This window comes from Mesocricetus auratus, unplaced genomic scaffold (assembly GCF_017639785.1).
Source record: "Mesocricetus auratus isolate SY011 unplaced genomic scaffold, BCM_Maur_2.0 Super-Scaffold_100004, whole genome shotgun sequence".
NCBI lineage: Eukaryota > Metazoa > Chordata > Mammalia > Rodentia > Cricetidae > Mesocricetus > Mesocricetus auratus.
Genome location: NW_024429189.1, coordinates 11,308,934 through 11,333,828, shown reverse-complemented (window position 1 = coordinate 11,333,828; position 24,895 = coordinate 11,308,934). Strand labels below are relative to the sequence as shown.

At 37.1% G+C, this 24,895-nt stretch overlaps 1 protein-coding gene across 6 annotated transcripts in view; it reads left to right on the top strand.

The window, feature by feature from the left end:
* Positions 1-24,895, top strand: part of Lrp1b (LDL receptor related protein 1B) — a 1,890,041-nt gene that overhangs the window by 1,028,658 nt on the left and 836,488 nt on the right. For all 6 annotated transcript variants that reach the window (XM_040745299.1, XM_040745298.1, XM_040745301.1 and 3 more), the window contains exon 8: positions 20,992-21,214. In XM_040745299.1, coding sequence (XP_040601233.1) covers positions 20,992-21,214 — 223 coding nt within the window. The remainder of the gene's footprint in view (positions 1-20,991; positions 21,215-24,895) is intronic.

Here is a 24,895-nt window from a genome sequence, read left to right as displayed (position 1 = left end):
CTATTCAGAAAGGGGAAGCCCTCAAATGGCTTTGCACAAAACATGGCTCATCAAGTTGAGAAAAGATGGAGCTCCTTCCCTTACTTCCAGGCAGGGTAAGATATTCCACTGTGGGAAATGAGTCAATTTTTGTATACAGACAAATGGTGCATTTTTATAAGTAGTATGCAAAATAATATCAGATTTTCATTGCCAATGAGGTAATTAAGCTCAGAAACTGAACCAGAATGAATACTAGAATTTAGATATTCAATATTTGTTTTGTTAGGAAAACAGGAATTGCATTTAGTCATAAATTGGGGAAACTCACACACTTAAGACACTTAGCATTTAAATCAGGATAAACAACTCTTCAGTTCACAATATCTTGAGGGAGACAATAACGATGGTTACTGCTACTAGTTTTCATTCAAACTCTATCAGGCTTTAAGATAGCTACACACCATTAAAACATTTGAGGATACACCGATGTTATAAGAATATTGCCAGGTAGTCACTTAAAGTGTTAGGACTTATTTGTGTTACCCCATTTTCCCTGAGACTGTCTATAAAAGCCATAAAAAGACTTTATAAGACTGATAAAGATATAGCATGTATGACTTTCTGTTTGTTTTTATTTGTTAAGGTCCAGACAAAGCCCTTTAATGCTGTCTCCAAGGGATATGCACCAGGCTCACTGTAGCCCTTGTGTGTTCTCTTCTAGTATAAGTTGCAAAGGCAAAGCATGACATTCAGAACCATTTTGACATCTATATTTAAGGGCTGCTAGATTTTACTTCCAACTTTGTAGTTCAAGGATGCTTTCTTTCTTTCCTTTTCTTTTTCAGACAGTACTTGAAACAAAGTTGGAGAGCATGTTTTCTGCTTACCTTTCTTCCGATTTCTAAAAGCACCCACTACAGTGCTCTCCGAGGACTAGGTACTTAGACATGTCAGCTGCAAAGGGACATTTGTCATTCTGTGCTTAGGATCTCCATCCCACACAAAAGAGAAACTATCTGTTGATGAGGAAGTGTTTTATCCATGTTTTAAGTGCGTTTCTTTAACAGTCTACAGCACATCAGCCCCCATTTTCAAGATAATAATTAAAAGTAGGCTTGGGGAAGAAATAAACTTTCCTTAAACATTATTTTTAGTCACTAGTGTTTGGCAGCTTTCAGCATTTCTTTTGTATCCAACAAGACAATGGATATCTTTTTACTCAAATTGCTCACTGGGAATATGGAGACACTGGAATTTCAGACACTTCTGCAAACAGTGACTTAAAGCCCAACTCTATTCCACATTATTTCATTCTAAATGAATTTCTCAACTTGTTTGAACTTACAAATTATAATATTTATCTTATTAAAAGGTAATTAAAAGGGTGAAAGGGGAAGCGAAAGGGGAAGCATATGTGAGGGTTTCTTCTGTGTGACATCCATCATCACTGGGTTGGAATACAGTTTGTTCACTCATCTGATCATTGCATACACACCCAGATTGTGCCAAATTTACTTGGCCTACACTATTCTCCCTTTAAGTCTCTGCACAGCTTTCATTCTTGCATGTTTTCCCTGATTCCTCTGGCAGATGGTCCCTTCCGCTTTGGAGCATTGCTCCTTCTGAGTGCTAATTGTTTACATGATTATTTCCTGCTCCTCTTTCCGCTCCTTGCTGGCAATATGGTGTCTATTCACCTGTCTAGTTCTTGCTCATTGTCTATTGCTGCCCCCTAATAGGTACTATAAATATTTAGTGATTCAATTAACATTGAGCAGGTAAGTATGCTTCAATCTGTACAAACCCCTAACAAATGTTATAGCAGGGTAACAGCTTGTGGGTCTCTTGCTTGCTTTTATGAGGTCTAGAAAGCTAATGGAAGCATGGGAAGAAAGATCACCTGGCAGAAAAACAAGTAGAAGTAACAGAATCAAATGACATCATATGCCCTGGGAACCTGTGCTGGGTCCAGCCTATAACAATCCGGGATAGATGGCCCCTGCATCTATTCTGGACTGATGTCTTTGAGGCTATGCTCAGAACCAGCCAAACAGCCCATGTCCGACCCTGAGTGAGGAAGTGTGGATCAGGGATATCCTAGCTACCCAGCATCGTTAAGGAACAGACAGAGACATCTTGTCATCTCAGGAGGGCTCTCAAGTCAGTACTGGAGACCACGGTTTATTCCAGCATCATCTTAAATAACTTTCCAAAAGTGGGAAGTCCTGGCAGAAGACATTTATTAACATGTATATGGAGCTGATATCAAATATGTCCTTTAATTCTAGAGACATCCCTAAAACTGCACGTGCTCACTAGCCTTCACGATGAGCACAGGCTTACCCAGGGCCTAGGTCTATTGTTATATAAACTAGGAGCCATTCTCCGCACTGGCCAGGTCATCTTGGCATAACCAGCAACATATAAAAGACAATAGGTGATTCGAGCTCCTGGAATTGAGTGGAGGCCTATTTCCAAAAATATTATATTCAGCCCCCAAAAGACGTGTCCAGTCCTACATGACTTGCTCCTAGAAATCTGACAGAGGTGACACAAAAATGAAGAAATGATAACACATATACAGAAAAGCTAGGGTTGAGTGGTGTGTGCTCTCTTTAACAGAGACCACCTTCTATGAAACTAAAAAGCATAAGGAGGAGGAGTTAACTTGCCTTGGTAAGAAGTCTCTGAAACTGAACACTGTCAGTGCGCAGGTATCTTAGAGGAAGAAGCCTCAGTTTCAAGTTTTTGTGCAGACAGTCGGCATCGGCAAATAAACTAGCAGAAGACTTTGCTTCTTTCTGAGAATGATCTTGGAAAGGCTTTGCCACTCTGTGGATTTGGCTCATTAAGATCCTTGACATGGCCATGCCCATGTCAACAATACGCGTTTACCCGCTCTTCGTGCACCAATATAAAATGTAACAGAAGATGCTGCAGGGCAGATGGCTTAGAAAACACTAGACTTTCCTGGACATAGAGACAACCCGGAGTTGTCTTTCCAGGACTCACATCAGTCTACTCAAAATTCTGTAACTTCACTTCCAAGGGATCCAAATAGGATGCATTTTTCTGGCCTTTGATGGTACCTGAACGCAAGTGATGTGCAATCTCTGTCTCTCTGTCTCGCTGTCTCTCTCTCTATGTCTCTTTCATTAATAATAGTAACAGTAATACTAATATGTGACTGCATATTAAGTATTCTGCCACATTTTTAAATGGCTTCCTTTGAATTTCTGTAATGACTGAACATTTGGAGGAAATAGTCAGGCTGTTTACCTTTACTCCACTACTCATTTTTCTTTGAAGCACGGACTGATGAATTTGCATTTTCAGCTCAGCAGTTCTGTGTTTGCTATCAGCAGTGCTTAAGCACATAGCTAGTTTCTGCACACACTAATTTTGACGTGCAACTTCAATAGCTGCCATCGAGTTCCTTCTCATTTCCACAGTATTATGTGTCATTGGCAGCAATGAAGCCAACGGAGTGCAGAGCAATAGGCAATCTTCCCATGATTGACAGGTTTGGTGCCACCCTGCTGTTTACTGAAGCAGCTTCCATTGACTGTCTGCTGAGGGCATCTGTTCATGAAGAAAAACATGACTCCTAGCTGCCACCCCATGCTGAGTTCTTCCTAGGATCGCTGAGCATTGAGCCACCCTTTTAGGATGATTTGTACAGCCCTTTTGTTATTGCTATTTTTCAAATATTAAAAGTAATATTGTGTATATTAGGTATGACACTAAATTCTATCATGTATTATTCTACAAGTGTACTAATATCCTTAGGTAAATAACATCAGCTCCTTTAATTCATTTCAATGAACCTATTTTCTTTTATGTTTACTTTTTAAACACATGCTTTGCAATAAAACTTACATTAGGCACCTAAATCTTAAAAGAAAAAAAAAGGAATAAGGGAGAGTTCAGGAGCAAGGACTAACTAAAATATAAGCAACATAAACTTCAAAATGAATAATGATTGTAATAGATTGTGACACATTAATTAGTCAAAGAATAATGTAGTGAACGCAAAACAATTGCAAATAAACATATGGGCATATTGAGAGGGAAAGCTCTTTTGTTTGAAACAAGGCTTTTAATGATTTCCAAGTAATTGTGTAGTAGAAATCATCATTTCCAGCTGTTAGGATAACACTTGATACAATGAAGACTCTATATGAGAAATGCTCAAGCCAGGGTGAACTGGTGCTGAGGAGGCAAGATACTTCAAAACATCATTCTGCAGGCTCATGATTAACTACTGGAGAAAGAGTCCCCTGCAAGGAGACACTTAGAAAACAGTGGGGCAAGCAAGTTCCTGGACTGGGCACCATCAACTTGAAGATAAGCCTTCCTGATGTTCTGCCAGGTATCTCTAAAATTGACAGAACCAAAGGACACTAATCTGACCAGGAATAAAAAGACAAATTTGAAAAAGAGTATTAGTTTTACTCATGTTAAAATTATTTTTGGGGGTAGTCAAATTACATTTTAATTGAAAACACATTTCTTAGACATATAAATAGGGCTTTTGCTCCACTTCATAGATGAACACTGAAAATTAAGAAAAAAAGAGTAAGAAGCAATTATATTATTATTTTAATAAAAATAAAAGCAACAGAGTTTTACATCAGTAAGACAGTTTTACAATGCTATTGTCAATTTCTTTAACTCAGGGTTTTCAGTCAAATTGTCAATTGTAGTATAATGAATTATTTTTGTTTTTTACAATTTATTTATTCTTTTCTATTTTTTATATAATTTAGAAAAATCTTATGTTAAATTTAATACCATGTATTCATTTACCCATGATGCCATAGCAACATATCATAAACTGCGTTTCCTAAGCCCAGTTTTAGAGTCTAGGAGTCTTAAGGATAGATTCCTGAAGAGTTGGTATCCTCCAAGACTTCCATCTATAGCCACAAGTTGGTCCACTTTATGTTAACCTTATAGCATCTTCTATGTGCCCTTCTGCATGCATGTAAGAATACCCACAAGATTAGATTAAGATTCATGTCAATAACCTCATTTTACTATGACCACTCTTTTATCATCAAGAACTCTCACCTTCTAAGATCCTAGATCATAGAACTTCAACATCAGAATGGAAGAAAAGAATTGCGCAGATATCAGTTTAATGCTCAGGAATATTCCCTTTCTTTATATCACATGCATCTGGGAACTGTCATTATGATTCCAGTTTATTTGAAATAGGTCATTAGGGAAAAGACCATATTATTATGCATCTGTCGACAATAAACAGAAGTCACACTTCTTTTGCTATCATCCTATTTATCCTTTTATTATTCCTACCTCCCCTGAGCTGTCATTTTACCAATTGATCAATCTGAATGAAAAACATTCTTTTAATGAAGGTTTGAGATTTGTCAATACTGTAAGTTTGGGGGAAATGAGCAATATAATATAGGATCGTATACCAAAAGAAGTTTGCAATGTACTAATGAAGTCTAAAATTATCCAAAATGGTAAATGATAAAATGAAGAGAGGTAAAAGTGACAGAAAGGAGCCATTCCAATTGTTTACCTTCTGGATTTGTGGCTAGTGCAGAGTTAAAATGAGTTAATAACACTCAATAACACACAAACAAGAGAGGATATGGTGGTAGCTGATGGTGGTTTCTCAGTGGTTGAGATTTTTTAAACTTCTTGTATTACTTTAATTTTAAATAGCTTGTATCACATGTCAATCCCAGTTCCCTTTTCCTTCCCCTGCACCCGCACCCCCCACCATCCCCCCCCAGCCTCCCGCCCCATCCCTACTTCCTTCCACATAGGGGATATCCAGAGTCTGTCATTTTGCTCAGGGCAGGGTCCAGGCACTCCCCTAAGAGTCCAGGCTGAGAAAGCATCCCTCTTTGTGTTATGGACACACGAAGGACACACATCCATTTGTATGCCAGGGATAAACACTGATCTACTGCTCAGGGCCTTATAGTTTGCCCAGGTCTCCTCACTGACTTTCACACTCAGGGGGTCTGGATAAGTCCCATGCTGGCCTCCCAGCTTTTGGTCTGTGGTCCAAGAGCCCCCCCCCCTTGTTTAGATCAGCTGTCTCTGCTGGTTTTGTCAGCCCATTCTTTGCCCACTTGCTCATTGCTCCTCTCTCTCTGTCACTGGGATCCATGGGTTCAGTTCAGTGTTTTGCTGTGGGTGTTTGTCTCTGAAGCTAAGCAATAGAGGAGAGACTGCCTTAAATGCCCATTGCTGATAATGAACTTTATGTCTACTTTATATGCCATCCTAGAACCTTCATCCAGTGACTGATGGAAGCAGAGTTTTTTTTTATCGTGGAATACATTATCAGTTGACTGACAGCATCTTTCTGTGAAGTGCTTAACAGTTAGTTTTCTGAGAAAATTTTCTCATATCCAGATTCCTCATAAGAAAATGGGAATGTGTAAACTTGAACACTTCTAAACCATGTAACTAAGCACAACACTTTTAGGAGGTATAATTATTTTCCATTAAAACATGCTTTCAAGTTACATTAAAATTTTCCTTTTTGTTACACAAAATTTATGAACACATGAACATGTTCATTTTACTACTCATTATCTGATAACAATATTCTTCAAATATAATATTTTATTTGAAAAGCCAAGCACTCAACATTACTTTCTTAATTTTTACAATATAAATTATTTCCTCTGTTTTGTAGATTAGATCATGAAGCCACAGAAATGGGAACTACCATTTAAGTAGTAAGTTATGAAGCAAGGTTTTATTTAAGGAAATGTTTTCACAAACCCCTATATACAATATCTAAAATACTGAGAGAAGAGGCATCTTGGCACACTTAGTAAGTTTATCTTATTCAGCTTTATTCTATTCCATGAATGAACTCTTAGAATCTGTTTTGTTTCTCCTTGACTCCTAATCTGCATTCACTTTACCTCCACTGAATATTTCATATGGTGAATTTTAATGAATAATATGTACTTTTCACTTTCAGATTATTTAATTGACAAAACAGAGAGCTTCTCAAAAACAGTAACTAAATATCATCAAGTGTTTAATTTGGTGGATTCTTTTTTAAATTATTTTTAGTTATGGTGAAGGATTCTTAGAGACTGAAATATATAATGTTTCTCTATACATACATATATGATTAATTAGAATGGCTTACAGTTCATGCACTATTTCAACAATGACTGTCTCCAGACAGGAATCCAGGAACCCAATACTTGTTCAGTACTTAAATCTGAATGTCTCAGATAGTCTTTGGTATAACACAAATCCAGAAGAAGTAGGTTCTAATGCCAGTAAAGGAATGGATTTCCAGTGAAGTGAAGTCAAGGAGGCAAAGAGAAAAGTTTCTTTACTCCTTGCCCTTATTTTTTTATTTATTTACTTTTCAAGACAGGGTTTCTCTGTATTGTTTTGGAGCCTATCCTGGAATTCACTCTGTAGACCAGGCTGGCCTGGAACTCACAGAGATCCACCTGCCTCTGCCTCCAGAGTGCTGAGATTAGGGGCATGAGCCACCAACCCTGGCAGTCCTTGCCCTTTATATAGGTTGCCAGCAGAGTGTGGCCCAGATTTAGAATGGGTCTTCAAACTTCGAAGATTCAGATTTAAGGTGGATCTTCCTACTTCAAATGATCTGAATTTAAGGTAGATTTTACTATCTCAAGTGATCCAATTAACGAAAATTCCTTGGCAGCTGTGCCCACCACTGTCGGTTTTTAGTTAATATCAAATGTACTCAAGTTACAACAACAACAACAACCAAACCAAACCAAACAAACAAAAACTTTACCAGGTTCTTTTAACTTCTTTTTTGGGAAAGAAAGATGGACTCCAGTTGAACATCTCAGGAGAAATAATTTCATTCAGCCGTTTCCTTAGTTTGAGCAGACCACATGCTGTTAGTTTGAGCAGAACACATTCTGTTCTTGCTGCTGATACAGGGATTTATCCTTGGCTGGAACTTGTAGGATTTTAAGGAAATTAGTATGGGTTTGTACAGCATTCACATCAGTTTGATTTGTTATGTCCATTTGTTGTTGTTGTTACAGGAATTGCACATTAGGTTGATGTCCTCAGAGAATAATTTCTTATGATTATACTAGCAGTAAAACAATTAGGAAAAAATATATTAAGTGAGACCACCAGTGTGAAACAGTTAAGTAATAAGAGCAAGACTCAGTTTCCTACCCAAATAATGTTATTTTTCCCTCAAATACTCATCTTGAACTTGCTCATTGGAACCTAATATACCATTTTATTCTGCCAAATTAAAACTGTCAATATTTTTTTTCAGGTTATACACACTGACTTGGCATGTCTCTGTTCCTCTAGTAAAAGCTTAATACTTTATTAACTTGGGTACTGTCAGTGTCTGCTTCTCTGTCATTATTTATATACTAGTGGAAAGAACTTAAAAAATCTTCCCCTTTAGCCTTCATACAGACAGGTGATTACTTTTCTTTCTTCACTGCTATAACTAAATCAATGTTTGGTCTCTGAAAAAAAGAGTTAGTAGAGAATTGTATAGAGAATATGAGAATCGTAAAGGTAATATTTCTATTGCCATCCTTTTGCTAAAAATGGGCTGAATTTACAGTTTTCTAGGATATATGTGTGAATTGTGAGAACCTGGACTGGATGGTAGTGGTGGAGCAATGGGCCTTCTTCTTCTTGGATTAGCCACTGGACTGTCTTAGGTTCTCCCAAAGCTCATTTCTGCTGACATTGTACTGTGTCTCTTTGCAAACTTTTGATTTTTCTTCTGTGATATGACATTCCATATTAACACAGAATTTCTTAGTTTACATAGTGGAAAGCTCTCTGAGCTATGTTAGTGATGCTTTTTCCACACACAGAAATGATGCCTTTGACACACGTGTGCTTCTCCAGAAAATTTACATCTATGCACAAATATGTATATAACACTGTTGTATAAGTTCTTGTGATTATACCAAATCTCTAAAGAGAAATTTGTTTGGATAAAAGGCCTTTTTCTTTTGTCAACATAATTGCTTTAAATCCTGGACTTGAAATACTGGTTGAGTATACAGAGGCAGAACTTCCACATAATACTAGGCAGATTCTTAGAAGAGTGAAAGTGTTTTATAGATAAATGATGTTAAATTATTCCATTACAATATAGTTCCTATGTTCAAATTACTTCCATTCTCATCTTGTGTGAAAATAATTTATATAATCTACACATGGTATATGGTGTTATTTTTCACAATGATTTCATTTTGGCTTCATAAATGTAACTGATCAGAATTAATAATCTACTTCAGCCAATATTAATGACAGTCTTCAGCGAGCGTCTATCTCTTTAACTTCTCTGTCTTTATGTTGATATTTGTATGTGTATTTGTGTAAATTCTTACTGAATGAGAGAAGGTTGTTTTTAAAATGTTTGAATGAGGAAGGATAGACGATAGGAGGGCAGAATCTGAGATTAAGTGGATTTAGAGCATGGCTATTTACAGGGTCATTATCCTGTGTTTAAATATTAAAAAGCTTGTGAGTCAACTATGCTCAGTTTCATTTAGCAATTTCAAAGCACTTCAAATGTAAGTGCTATCATCTTCACTTACATGTGTGAGAAAGTGGAGAGTGATCATGCATGAATTAACCTCTCACAGTGCTTTAGGACATTAGTTATTTCTATCATCCAGATACTCCAGGAGAGACTCAACACTGCAGTAATGTTATTGCAGTTATTGACCAGGTGCAGGGTTGTTCTTACTCTTCGACAGCTTCACATGTGTTTATAATGAATTTTAATTGTTTTCACCCCCCATCTCTCTCTCCTTCCCCTTGCTCTCCTGATGAAATGTTTCTTCCCCAACAACTTCTGTGTTAGTGTCTCATTGTGTGTCAGTAGCTGAATTTAATTAGAGTTGCTTGCCTAACAATGGAAGATAAATTCTTTTATTGGTATGCCACTAAAGAAAGTAATATCCTCCACCCCGCCTTCAAAACTGACAGCAATCCCTGGGAGATAAGTTGAGCCTCCTGAGCCTCTTTCCCAGTCTGAAGAAATGTTGGAATTCCAAATCCTGTGTTGGTCTGATCTTGTGTAGATCACCCTTGTATTATTCTCTCTGTCTCTGTCTCTGTCTCTGTCTCTGTCTCTCTCTCTCTCTCTCTCTCTCTCTCTTTCTCTCCTTCTCTCTCTCTCTCCCTCTCTCTTGCATGCCATATCCCTGTCCTCCAGCTCTTATATTCTCTGTGTCTCTTCTGAAATTCCATGAGTCTTGGAAGGAATGATACTGATGTTTTCTTCAGGAGGAAGTCCACCAGCTCTTATTCTTTGTAGTTTAGCCTATTAGAAGTCTCTTCATTAACTGTTTTAACTGTTGTTAATGACTATAATAAAAAGCTTCTCTGATGAATGCTGACAATAACACAATCCAAGATTTAGACATAAATATATAGAAGGCAGTTTCACAAAATGTCCTTTTGATAAAAGGAAGGTTCTCCTAAGTGCTTAGGCCTTCCCAAGCCTTGGACTTTTGAGCAAGTTTACAGTGCCAGACAAGTTCCTTTCTATGGAATGGATCTCAAACATAATAAAAATATTACTCACTTTTAGTTATTGATCTACTGATACAAAGAAATACCATCATCAAGGTCACATGTAAAATGAATCATCTAATTGGGGCTTGCTTTACAGTTTCAGAGCTAGTCCTTAATCATCATGGCAGAGAGCATGGTGGCAGGCAGGCATGGTGATGGAGAAGTAGCTGAAAGTTCACATCTGATCTGCAAGTTGTAGCCTGAGAAATCGAGACTGGGAATTTTTTGAGCTTTTGAAACCTCAAAACCTGTCACCAGTGACACAACTGCTCCAACCAGGTTACACCTTCTCCAATAAAGACATACATCCTAATGATTCTCAAACAGTTTCACTAATAGAGGACCAAGTCTTCAAGCATATTCAGTTTTAGGATCAATTCTCATTCCAACCACTATGTCCCAGTTATAATCATGTCACTATTACAGCAGGAACACATCTTACCTAAACAATCATTATGGCAGTTTACAAAGTTCACAGCTGGTAAGAGTATTGACATGGCTTTTCTTCTCACAGCAGCCTGCAGCCTTCTGGCTCTATAAACGCTAATCAATATGGTGGATGGTTAGTCCCAGCTTCACATTTTTGTGTCCTGTGATGAAATTAAGTGACATGTTTTGCAATAGGATCTGGGTATCAACTTCTAGGGGAAATAACAAAGAGCAATGGCAATAACCTCTAGTGGTTGAAGGCCTTCAATGTCGCCTAAGTGGTCAATAGCACATAGAGATTTAATCTACAACTTGTTATGGGATTTTCACTTAATAAAATATAACTTGTGGGAAAAGGATTATCCATATATGCAAAGTGTTCAAATTCCTTTTTAATTTTGATATCCTCATTAAATAGTAGGTTTCTGTATGTTTTCACACATCTATATATTTAGTTACCCTTTCTCTTATGCCAGCAGTAAATCTCCTCCCAAATTAAGCAATTCTACCTATATTACTCCCTTCTCCACTTTCTTGTCACAAGTATTCTACTAACCCCCTTTCTCTTAAGGCCTCCTTTCTGTTTTTTCCTCCTCCCTTGAATGGTTCATTTCTGTCTACTTTCCCTTTACAGAGACTTCAAATTAACCACATTACCATAATAAAGTGATAGCTTGTATTGTCCATGGAAAGAACTTAAGGATTTTTCTTTCTGGACATAGGTTACCTTACAAAACATACTATTTTCCAATTCTAAGCCTACAATATTATTAACAGTACATTATTATTTTCTATGTCTCATTTTCTTTTACCCATTCATCAGTTAATGGACATCTAGATTGTTTTCATTTCCTGGCCATCATGTATGGAGAAGGTTTGTATACATATGTGCAAGTACCTTGTATGCAGGAATACTATTGCTGTGTCATATGATAGATCTGTTTATAGCTTTTTGGGAAATTTCCACACTGTTTTCCAAAGTAATTGCATGAGATGACAGTTATACCAACAGTTGGGTGTATTTTTCATCAGTGGTATCACTGCTTCTTCTCTGTAACTGTGTAGGACAAATAGGTTGAACTTCCTTTTTGCATTCTCAGAATTTATACCCTGATATTCTGAAAATCAGTTACTAACATAGAAGCAATAGAGGTCCAATTGACAAATTGTCTATATATTTGCCATTACCAGTAACAACACAATGAACAATTTAGTTTATTGATTTTTTTACAGATAGTAATCTTTAAAAAATTTTGGAAATAGTAATTACATGTTCAAAGAACAAATTAATATTTATGTATGTTATATATTATCAAAGTTCTCATCATAATGGTTATTTTTTGGACTTGGAGATTTTTTTCAAGAGACACTTTATAAGAAACTTCACAGATTTTTAGGATCATTGCTTTGATTCATAAGACGTGTATCACTTTGATTATGAATCCTTATATCAGACAAACATATGAACATGTATATATACTCGCATTTACGTCAATATGACCAACAATAATTTTATTGATTCATAATTCTAGTGTTCATTCAGAAAGTCTTGCCTAGAAGTACCCAATAATAACCAAAATGCACATTTTACAAGACGAGTCAGGAAAGCTTTTCCTGAAAAACCTTTACTTGGTCTTCTTAGTTACACCAGCTCACTTGGAGTTTTGTGTTATATTTATGCTTTAAACCAAGACTAGACAAAAATAGGTAGACCAATGGAATTGAATTGAGCACCCCGATATTAACCCATACACATGAACATCTGATCTTCAACAAAGAAGCTAAAAATATACAATGGGAAAAAGAAAGCTTCTTCAACAAATGGTGCTGGCATGTAGAAGAATGCAGATAGATCCATGTCTACCACCATGCACAAAAGTTAACCCCAAATGGATCAAAGACCTCAACATAAATCTAGGCACACACACATGCACATGCATCTATCTTATGCAAAGAACAGATACAGTAATATTAGTCAAACAATTACAAAATACCATAGTATTTTATCAGGATGACTGAATGGATATTTTAAAAAATACTTAGATCAGAAATTAACATTTAAATTAATAAGTGAAGCCACATATGAGATAGCATAACAGAAAATGTTTGTGAAGTTGAGGGCAGGGTATATGTAGTTCAGAAAGAAGACAATGCATGACTATTAAAGGACAAGACATTAGAGACCAGAAGGATGCTGCCATCTAATTTGAGAGGTATCAGAGCTAGATCAAAATAGTGATTTAGTTGAGACCAGATCATCCTCATCATTGTTGGCTATGTAGAAATATGGCTTTTATCCTAATTGATGCCTCCAGCTCTAGGAAATCTTATAATAAGTGACCCACATTAATTTGATGGAATCCTCTTGATTACTATGAAAAAGATGACAAAGAGGATCATGTTGGTTAGAGTTCTTTTACTCATTTTGGGGTGAGTTGTTGATACAGGGTTTCTTTGGGTAATGGTCCTAGCTGTCCTACTAGCTTTGTAGACTAGGCTGGCCATGAACTCAGAGGTCACAGTGATGGGATTAAAGACATGCACACCATGCCTGACAAATTCTGTTATTTATGTTGAAACTGAAAGTCAGTTGAAAATGAGAAGCTGCATATACAGTGGGATACAGAGCTGCAATTTGATCTTAAGAAAGATAGAATAGGTACACATCCCTGTCATCAATGGAAGGAAGATATTCTCTTCTTTTTAAAAAATATTTAAATAACAATTTTTCATTGATTTTACATACCCACAGCAGCTTCCCTCCCTCTTTTCCTCCTGTTTCCATCTGCTCCATTCCCTTTTATCCCCCATTCCCCTCCACTCCTCCTCCAACTACATTCATAAAAGGGCAGGGCTCCCATGGGTTTGAGCAAAGTATGGCATATCAAGTTGAGGCAGGATGGAGCTCCTCCCCTTGTTTCAAGGCTGGGCAAGGGAATCCAGCATGGGGAACAGGTTCCCAAAACCCAGAAAAGCACCATGGACAGATCCTGATCTCATTGCTAGTAGTCTTACTAAGGGACCAAGCTAAACAACAGTTACAGGTATGCAGAGGGACTAGGTTCATCCAATATAGGCTCCCTAACTATTGGTCCAGACTCCATGCACTCCTATGAACTCATATCAGCTGCCTCTATATGTTCTCCGCTTATGATCTTCAGTCTCATAAATCCCTTCTCGCTTTCTTCAACAAAATTCTCAGAGCTTAACCCAGTGCTTGGCTGTGCATCTCTGCTTCTGCTACCATCAGTTACTGGATAAAATATGACTGTTGACAATTATGGTAGTCACAAATATGATTACAGTAGATGGCAAGTTGGGCAACATCTCCATGATTGTTAAGAGTTTTACCTCGGGTCATCCTTGTTGATTCTTGGGGGTTTCCTTGGCACCAGATTCCTCCTTAACTGCAAAATGTCCCCCCACAACAAAACATTTCTTTAGTTACTCTTTCTCTCTGTCCTGCCCCCAAACCTGCCTCTCTAATTCATCTGACCCAACCAACTCCCTCAAGTTCCCTTCCCTCAGTCCACCCCATACCTGCACCCAGTTTACCCAAACTCTCATAGTTCCCATTCCCAGGGAAATTCATGCACACCTCTTTGGGCCCTCTTTGGAAGATGTTCCCTTCTTACTACAACAGGATGGAGAGAAAGTGACATAGGTGAGCCTTAAGAAAAGGGAATTACTTTTCAATGTGACCAGTCAGAGAAGCAGATAGACAATATGATTCAATAGTGGACAGGAATGCAATGGATAAAAGAGCTGGGATGAGAAAGATGAAGGAATGAGAAGGAAATAAAGAAGACTGGATATGCGAGAGATAGTCCAAAATTTCAGTTGACACAAGGTCTCAAGGTCCAATAACTGGTGCACTGGGAACCTTCAGGGAACACTGAGCCACTCAGATGCACTTTTCATACCAGAATCACATTTGAAAGCTGAGACTTGAGTGTTTTATTGAATTTTAAGTGAGTGACAATATTCCTTAAAGAAAAAACAAGCAAATAAAAAACTCTTACGATTCAAAACTTCTCAAACAGTGGATAGATAAGTGTTCTATCCTTGATATATAAACCCAGAATTCATGTTACTTTTTTTTTTTGGTTTTTGCGAGACAGGGTTTCTCTGTATTGTTTTCGAGGCTGTCGGTCCAGCTCAGCCTCGAACTCATAGAGATCCGCCTGCCCCTGCCTCTAGAGTGCTGGGATTAAAGGTGTGTGCCACCACCGCCCATCTCATGCTACTTTTTAAAACAGTGTCTCACCAAGTTGCTGAGGCTGTCCTAGAATTCAACACACACACACACACACACACACACACACACACACACACACACACACACACACACATAGACTTTATTTTAAAATGAATTATTGTTTACTACTAAAATCTGTTCTATGTTGTCATGGAAGTTAAGAAAGATTTCAGATACCCTCTACATTTTTAAAGTTACTTCCTTTTAAATGTAAGAGTCAGAGTTTAAAACGAATTATATAAGCTTTATATGTAACTCATTTGGAAAGAATCATACTCTTGTGCCAGCCCTTCAAAACAGTGCTTCCCAAATCATATGATGGCTACCCCATCAGCATTTTACAAAGAGTCTTCTGAATATGTGGGGTCATCAAGCATTATGATGGATGGATTGGCCAGAGCATGTTGGTTTCTACCATGGATGCAGCCTAAGCCAACTCAAAGACATAGAAAATTTTCATGGAGGCATAGATAATATCCTGTGTTTACAGGTCGAAGGCCAGTGGCATGGATGGGCCCCAGAGTTCTGAAAACATGGAAACAATGTGCTTTTCTGTTCCTCTCTGTCTCCTGCTGTGTGCAAAGGCTCCAGGACTACTTTCTCCTTCCAACCTATCCTGACTGTTCACTCGACCTATTATACCATTTCTGCCCATGGGTGGACTTAACAGCTACTGGTTTAAATTATTGAGAGAGAAAGTCCTAGTAATGCTATAAAGCCTTGCCTGTCATCATGTGTTCACTGTGACCCACTTCTCTTTGAAGGGGTAGGGTGTGCTGCTATTAAAGCTTTGCTATACAGCTGAGCCTCTCAAGAAAACTACCTTAGAGGGGCTGCACTTTGCAGATAAGCACGCAGAATAGGCCAGCCTTAGTACCCATCATATCCAATGCACAGCACTTTGGGGAAAATTATTAGGCGGTTTGTTTTCAGAATCCAGAGATGCTGGCTGAGAGAAGGAGCCTGCATGTCAAATTTAATTTCTGTGTGTTTATGTATAGACTGAAAACCAAGGACAACAGAGGTTTCACAAGCAGCAGAAGCGAAAACGCCAAACAAGTAAAAATCAATAAATAACTGTCTTGCAGGCTTAGCTAGACAGAGAAAATAGTTTAATTGTTTATCTTCCACAAGCTTAAATAGCAAGAGCTAATGGAATTTGAATTTTAACCTCTAGTAAGAGTGACTCATTACCCTTTCAGATTCACTATTGCATTCGAGAGCTGCAGTGTTAAATCTTTAATATTCTTCTTTAATTCTGAGTACACGTTAATTACTCTATATAATGAAGAAAATTGCTTTCTTCTTCAAATTTGTATATATAATAGAAGAAAATATAAAGTCGTATTACAACTGATGCTCTTTGGATGGCACTAAATTACTTTAAAAGCAAGAATACCTAATTAATTTCTAAGTATAATACTTCCAAAGAATTTATACATCTTTGTGTTGAAATGGAAACAATTTAGTTATCACCATCAATACATGATTATTAGACATGCTGGGCTTTGATCAGTGCTCTACAGACATTCTCACATCTGTCGTATGTGGTCACTGGCACTGCCTCTACCTTCTTCGGGGTTCTTGTTGTGACTATTGTTATGTGAAGTGTCTTGTACTGGGCCATCAGTTTTTTAGAGTTAAGGTAAATAGTGTGATGTAATTTTGAGAACTAGCCGGGCAGTGGTGGCGCACAACTTTAATCCCAGCACTCGGAGGCAGAGTCAGGCGGATCTCTGTGAGTTCGAGGTTAGGCTGGACTGACAGCCTCCAAAACAATACAGAGAAACCCTGTCTCATAAAACCAAAATAAAATTGAGAACTATTTGGAAATCCCTTACCTCTTTCCCACTTCCATCATTACATTCTAACTGAAGATATCAGGGAAGAGCAAACGACACAAAACCGCAGGTGACAGTCCACCCAAAGAGCCTGTGCTCTTTTAAACAGGAGCTCGTCAGCCCTCTGAAAGCATATACCCACCACTGGCTAAAGTAATTCTTAGATTTACCACCAAACAACAAAAACTAAGCAATCAAGCAAGCAAAGACCACCCCCCAAACAAAACAAGCAAGGAAACAAGAAATAACTTGCTTTAAGGCATTAGTATGTATGACTAATTAGCATGTATGTTACTTTGCTTTTAACATTTAGGGGTATTTGAAGTCCATTTCAAGAAGCTGCGGAATAAATTCTGAAGAAATGGTGAATCCAAATGTATACCAGAGCCAGTCATATATTCTACTATATGCAAAATTTTGTTTAAGTTTGAAATTCCTTCAAAATAATTCGACCAAAACAAAGGCATGAGGTTCATACTGTGTGTATAACCATGGCAAATTAAGCATATTGAACATCTTTTATATATGAATGGATAGTGTAACGGTATTTACTTTGGTTAAGATTTGGGGAAATGTAAGAAGGAAAGATGATTTTTCTGTGTAGAGAATAGTTTAACTTTTATTTGCCATCAGCAATAGAGGTATATTTATTTGAGTTAAAATAGTTTCTCATGTATGTGACTGGAAACACACTGTGTAGCAGAGGATGACCTGGAGATCCTGATCCTCCACATCCCATATTCTGGGATTCCAAGTGTGAGCCACTGTGCCTGCCCTTAGCTTTTCTCTTTGATATGAAGTGTTGAAGTAAAATTAAACAAAAATGAAAGTGGGCAACAGCAGAGCATGTTTCCTACGATGGTGCAGACTTGTAGCAAATGCTGTGACCAGGAAGTCATTACTGAAAACTCCTGTATTTGTTATTTCTATTTGTGATATAATATCACAACCAAAAAGCAACTTTAGACAAAATTGTTCACTTTGGTTCATGGTTACAGCAGCTCTGTCTATAGTGAATAGTGAGGTGCAGCAGCAATCACACAGAGCTCGAAGCTGAGGGGTCCCAATGTTTACTAGACATACATAGAGAGAGAGATAACTGCAAGTGGAGTGAGGCTATAAATTGTCAAGGGGTGTGCTCCTTGTGTCTTCCATGTGGCTCCGTCTCCTAAGTGTCGCATAACCCACCTAAACAGTGTCACCATCATGGCACCACGTACTCAAATATTTGAACCTGTGGGAAATGTTTCCCATTCTAAGTTACAAAAGCTTTGGTTCTTAGATTCCAATTAAATGTAACCAAATGATCGTAGCACATCAAATTCATGGAGGCTCCATTTAGTTAGTGTAAAGAAGCATTTTCAGTGTTCCTTGGGTACAAGGTTTTCTACAGTATGCTAGAAGTGAGTACAGGAATTAAGCTTTTACTCTTCTAGTTCAGCTCTACATTACATATTAAAAATCCTCCTGTTTTCTTAACTTTACACTTACACAGAAACAGTAAAATTTTAGTAAATCATAAATACAAACATATATGTATATGTATTACATATAAATGGGATATATCCTATACATAGTAAATTACACAAACACACATGCACACACATATGTGTCTTTTTCTCAGGAGTGGGTGAAATCTATTCTAGGATTATTATGATGTTGAACATATATGTAAATGACTTGAAGTTATAGTTCAATATTACTGAAGCACTTGTAGAAGAATGGGTTATGTATTGTCCATTATAACATAATTCATATCAATCAGTTGTCCTCCATCAGAAGTACCCAGCTTACTTATACTTTAATAAATATCGAATTCAATGTCCATCTCTTGTAGGATACCTTTATCCAACTCAGCCAACCAGTCTATTCCTTCCTGGAATGTTTCTCTCAAACATCTACCGATGTTTGTTTTCTCTGAATTCCTCTGTCCTCTCTTCTCCTTTTGCCCATTTCTATAACAGTAGGCCTCCAGGGTTCTTGTCTTCACTCTACTCCCTGTTTCTTCTGAATATGATCCAATAAAGGTTTCAGAGAAGTCTTAATTTCCAGACCGGTGTTTGTTCTTTTTGTTCGTTTGTTTTGTTTTCTTTGTGTTTTAGATTATTTTATGTGTCTAAGTGTTTTGCCTATATGCATGACTTTTACTGGTATCTGTGAAGGTTGGAAGAGGACATCAAATACCATGGAACTGTTTTCTAAACTGCATTGTGGGTTCTGAGAACCCAGGTCCCCTGAAAGAATTCCTAGTGCTCTCACCCAAGATAAGTTCTTCTGTCTTAACTTCTGGGCAATGTTGTTTCACTTTATATCTAAACAGTCCCTGGGTATCATGCAGTCCACGTTCTACTAGCTTCTGCTGCCCTCAGTACTTACACAATAGTAAGTTCTCTTTACCTATGTGAAATGAACTAATTTGAAATGGAAAGGAGACAAATAAGAAGCTTTGTCCCATGGGATAGACCTTTAATAACAACAGGAGACATGCTTGTGCTTAGAACATATCTGAGGAATGCATTATGCATTTCTGTAGTGTATTTTCTATAAAAGAAGAAAAGTACTCCCTCTGGAAATTTAACTTGGATGAGTTATAATCAAATTAGCTAAGACTGAGGGAGTTGGAGATATTAGAATAGGTGCAGGGAACAGAGAGGGAAAGACAGAAAAATGAGAGAGTGATTGCTGGATTATATTCATGTGCTTTTATTTCTTCTTCCCCTAACTAGAAGACTATCTGTTTGGACTGTCACTTGAAATGTTTAACTTGCTGAGATACTATGATCTTTCAAGAACTCATAAAGAGACGGGCTTCCATTAGTACAGAACACTATACATTAATGTTTAAAAGCTTCCCATGCAGAAAGAACTAGTTAAAATTACACCTTAAATACTACTTTTTAGCTTGAAAGATACCCCATCGTGCTAGATAATTCAAGACTGTAGAAGAAGAGTAACTACAAACTAATTCTCCAAGTTTGTAAAATCCAATATTCTATACTCCAGGCAATCTTCATATTGCTCAGTCACTGTAAATTAGATTATTCTTCAGATTATATTTAAGTCAAGGCAAGATGGTCTTCTCTTTACAAATGCAATTAAGTCTCATGAGTGGAAATCTTGTTAACTATTGTCAGGATAATTGAAATTGATTTGTGTTTACTAAACATTGTGAATACTAATCAAATATTAAACACTCAAGTGTTCCAGGTGCATTTAAACCTTTGGCAGTCTCAGAACTGCTTGAAAAGATTCCTTGTCCCAGAAGTGAGCATTCTATTTCAGCATTTTCTTCAAAATGTATTAAGAGAAATGGAGAAGGGCCCTTCATTTCCTTCATGCAATTCTCTTAGTTGGGAAACATTTGAAATCAATCTAGAGATCACATTATTTAAGTTTTATTTCCAGTGGTGCAAACAGCAAGCCTACTTTTTTCACTGCTTCATTCCATTCCAGGTTTGATGCTCTTTGCTCCTCGCAACGTTGCAGAACTAAACAGAATAGGTTTTATAGGAGACAAATATTACCAGCAATTTGGAAATCAGATTGGAGATAATGTCTGGTACCTCACATGCCCTGGCTTGTGACTTGGCTTGCTGCAGTAGCTTATCCTTAATGGGATGGATGCACCGGATCTATGAGGCTTAAAGAAACTCTGTGATACAAAAATAAACCCGTCACAGTCATTGGTTTTGAGGAAATTTTACAGTTGTTATTTAACCTGCTCCCTTATGCCCTGCAATATTCATTAGCAGATTCCTCTGTTTATGGCTGATATTATATGGAAATGGTTATGGAAAGCAAGCAGATGTAACTACTGAAATAAATTAGCAGGAAAGTTCTGTTTTTTACAGATGGCTCTATTAAATATGTTTTTCTCTCCCTTCATATTAACGTGCATTTTTCTTTCAACAGAAAACTTTTCTTTACTGACTATGGAGACATTCCCAAAGTCGAGAGATGTGACATGGATGGGATGAACAGAACAAGGATAGTTTATTCTAAGGCAGAACAGCCAGCTGCCCTGACATTGGACCTCATCAACCGATTGGTTTATTGGGTAGACCTCTACTTAGACTATGTGGGAGTAGTAGACTACCAAGGAAAAAACAGGCATACTCTTGTTCAAGGCAGACAAGTAAGTATAATTTTGTTAGAAAATGCAGTTGGCATAATAAACTAAAAGTGTGGTACTTTTCTAAAGATTAAAATTGTAGCATAGAAAATGCCTTACAGATAAGAATGGCTCAAAATATAAGATGCTTGTTTTATTTAGGAAGATGTTCTAGTCACAGTGATAGAGTGTGTGGGGGATGGGGAATTTATTATAGTGGCTTATAGTCTGTGGTCTAGTTAGTATAGCAATAGTTGTTTCCTGATGGAAATGCAAGGAATACAGTAGAGACTGGATGTCCTGAAGGATTCACAGAGAGCTGCTGGTTTTCAGTATAGGTTGGAATCACCAAGAACTATGTTTTAATATCAGGAAGGGAATGCCTCAGAAACAGGATTGGTGACTTTGCCTGCCAAAATGATGATGAACAGGCAAAACATTTTTTTCTTTTTCCATGACATTTTAATTGGGCTACCACAAGAGAACATTTTAGGGTGGCTGGTTACATAAAAGAAGATCCAGATTTAGGGTGGGAATTCCAATCTCAAATGATCCAGTCAAGGAAAGTCCTCACAAGTGTGCCTTTAGTTGATCCCAGATGTAGTGAAGTTGGCAGCCAAGATTAACCATCACAGTCGTGACACTGTAGGTGTGTCTTGCTTCTTTGCTTCTCTCTTGATAACAAACAAACTAAAGCAAGACCAAGAATTCAAAAGTGCTGTATTCACAAGAGAGACAGGGACTCCCTGGAACAGGACAGATGTCATGACCTACTTTCTGAAACTAATTCAAGCTGTTTATTCATATGGAGCTGCAGGACCATCTATCTATCCCATGGGATACTAAAAACAGTTTGCTTACAAAAGCAAATGTGTGCTCACAAAAATATCCTAATTATTTTAATAGTGCTAGACTTAATTTTGCAAACTGATTCATTCATGTGCTTCCTAAATGAGAAATTTCAATATTCGTGCCTATACATTATTTTTTCCTTTCTTTTACTTTTTGCCAGACAATGCTCCAAAATACCTTAATATACCCCTTTTCACTGATATTTTCATCCATATTTATCTAGCTCTTATTATTATGTCAATCTCTTGTGAGGTTTTCAGTGAGTTAGTAGATTTAATAATTGAATCCCTTTGATTTCTGTTATAGTATGAGATAGGCATGTTCTGTAATACTGTTTACAGTGATTCTTCTCTCAACATCTTTGTAATGCAATTTATTCTCTTTGATAAATGAGAATATTGACTTGCAAACTGTTTGATATTGGGACAATTATTTGCCTCATACCTTCAATTGTCCTAAAGAGTACAGTGTCTTTGTCTGGCTTTGGTTATGCCATTCTATGTAATTAATTTCAAAGATAATTATGACAGACTTAATTGTATTTATTTGCAATTATAAATTAAGCATTGAGTGGGGAATTCAAATGATTTTTCTCTTAATTACTTTAAAAGACTTTTAAGGGCCTATAGAAATGGCTTAGTGGTTAAGAGTCTGAACTGCTATTACATAGGACCTAAGTTCAGTTCCCAGCACCTACTTATGTTGGTCACAACTTCTGAGTTCAGGAGTCTGGCCTCTGTGAACACTGCACTTATACGTACATATCCACACAAAAATGTGAATATATACATATTTTAAAATGAATCTTTAAAAACTTTAATGTCTTTTAAATATCTAGTTTTCTCTCTACTGCCTCACTATTAATTTCATTCTATTTATTTATGTTTGTGTAGTGTGTGCACATGTGTTTTCATGAGAGCACTATGAGATTGGAAGCCAGATCCTGCAGAGCTGAAGTTATAGGTGCTTGCAGGACTTCTAGCTTATTAGAATAGTGCTGTTATATAAACTGTGATCCTCATGATAATGCAGCAAGTCCTCTTTCCTGCTGGGAAATCCATGTATCCAGTAGATGGGCACTCAGGGGGCTTACAAGTACATATTTATGGAGGCCAGAGGTTAACCTTATGTCTCCTTCCTCAGATCCTATCCACTATGTTTCTAAGACAGGTTCTCCAGCTGGTCTGGAGCTCTTCAGTTCAGATTGGCTGGGCAGAGTACAAAGAGCCACCTGTCATTGGCTCCCTAGTTCTAGGATGATAAACCCACACTCAGCCTCCCTACTTTTTGTGTGAGCTCTTGGAATGGCACTTAATTCTTTCTGCAAACCTGGAAATTAGTAAAGCAAGTACTTTACCAATTTATCTAGACTCCCAACTATCAAATATTTAGTTATCCTTTTTTTTCTTATGTCTGTTGTCTGTGTCCAGTGTGCTCCCTAAACATGTGCTAAGTCTGCCATCAAATAATCTGATATAGATATGGTCTTTAAAAGTTTTAAAATATGGAAACAGATTTATATGAGGAAAACTGAAGAGCTGTTTAATAAAACAGTTTTTGCTATGGGAACAGATTTTATATCCTGGCCAATTGTCTTCTGTGAAGTTATGGCTTCCTTGATAGGTTGTGAAATGATATCTTGTATAAAACAATATTAGAATGTCATAATGACAGACACAATATGAAGAGGGTCTCACATCCTGACCAAAAAAAGTGGAGTGAAGCTTGTTTTATTTACTAATGTGAGAAAAAGTTTTGCACAAATCAATAGTAGACCATTGGTGTATTTGCTGGCTATGATATCAGCTGTGTGAAAAATGATACTGGTAAATGCACATGTCCCCTTCCTCACATCATAAATGTATACATTCACTTAGTACAATGTAACAATGGAAAATTATTTGATGGCTTTAACAGAGAACAAAAATTTTTATGCTAATACTTGCCATTCATTTCTATACTGGACAAGAAGAAATAGACAATCTTGAAACAACACTAAAGCCAGTGTTCTTTTCTTCACACCCCATAAAAGGATCAGGGAATCACGGTGGTCCATCTATGCTACAACTATATACTTGACGAGGTATTTTTTGTTAAGGAAGTTTTACAAATCTTTTTGAGTAGTTTCACAGGCAAAGCATACATTCTCACTTTCTCAACTGAAGATTTTTGTGTTTTAACAGAGTTCAGGATAGTGTCTCTAAGAATGGTGACTGACCAGTGGTTCTCATAAAAGTTCTTATAACAGCCAGTAGTGACTCCAGGTATCCAGACCAGAATCATTTCAAATTATGTATAATTTAAGAAAACCATTAGTCTCCATTCATAGCAGTCCAGAAAACTAGTGGTCAGTCTTCTTTCTACCCTACTTGAAGATAATGTGAACTTCAAATACTCAATTCTCACTTCAATACACAAACCTTTACCAAACAGAGTCACAGAATCAAGATACTGCTCTAGTTGTGTGGATAGCAATAAGCATCATCATTGCATTCTATTGGCAATATGAATAGATACTAGAAATCATGACATTTTTAGTGAAATGCTGAAATTTTATTCACTATTACAGCACATATGTGATTTCTTTCTGTACTATTCTCCACACTGCATAAAATAGTAACCTAATATGACTTAAGACAAAAATGCGGCTTTTACCATATGAAACAAGTATTTAAAGTTGCTTTCTTCTTAGATCATTCGGGTATAGCTATGATTTTGCAGTGCCTACATATCTATGACTATATGAGCAAGTAGCCTATAAAATGTCTCAAATTATATGAATTCTGACACAGAATATAAACGAATGTGTTTCAAGGTCTGCTTCTTGCAAGCTTTGGACAGAAACTATAAAGT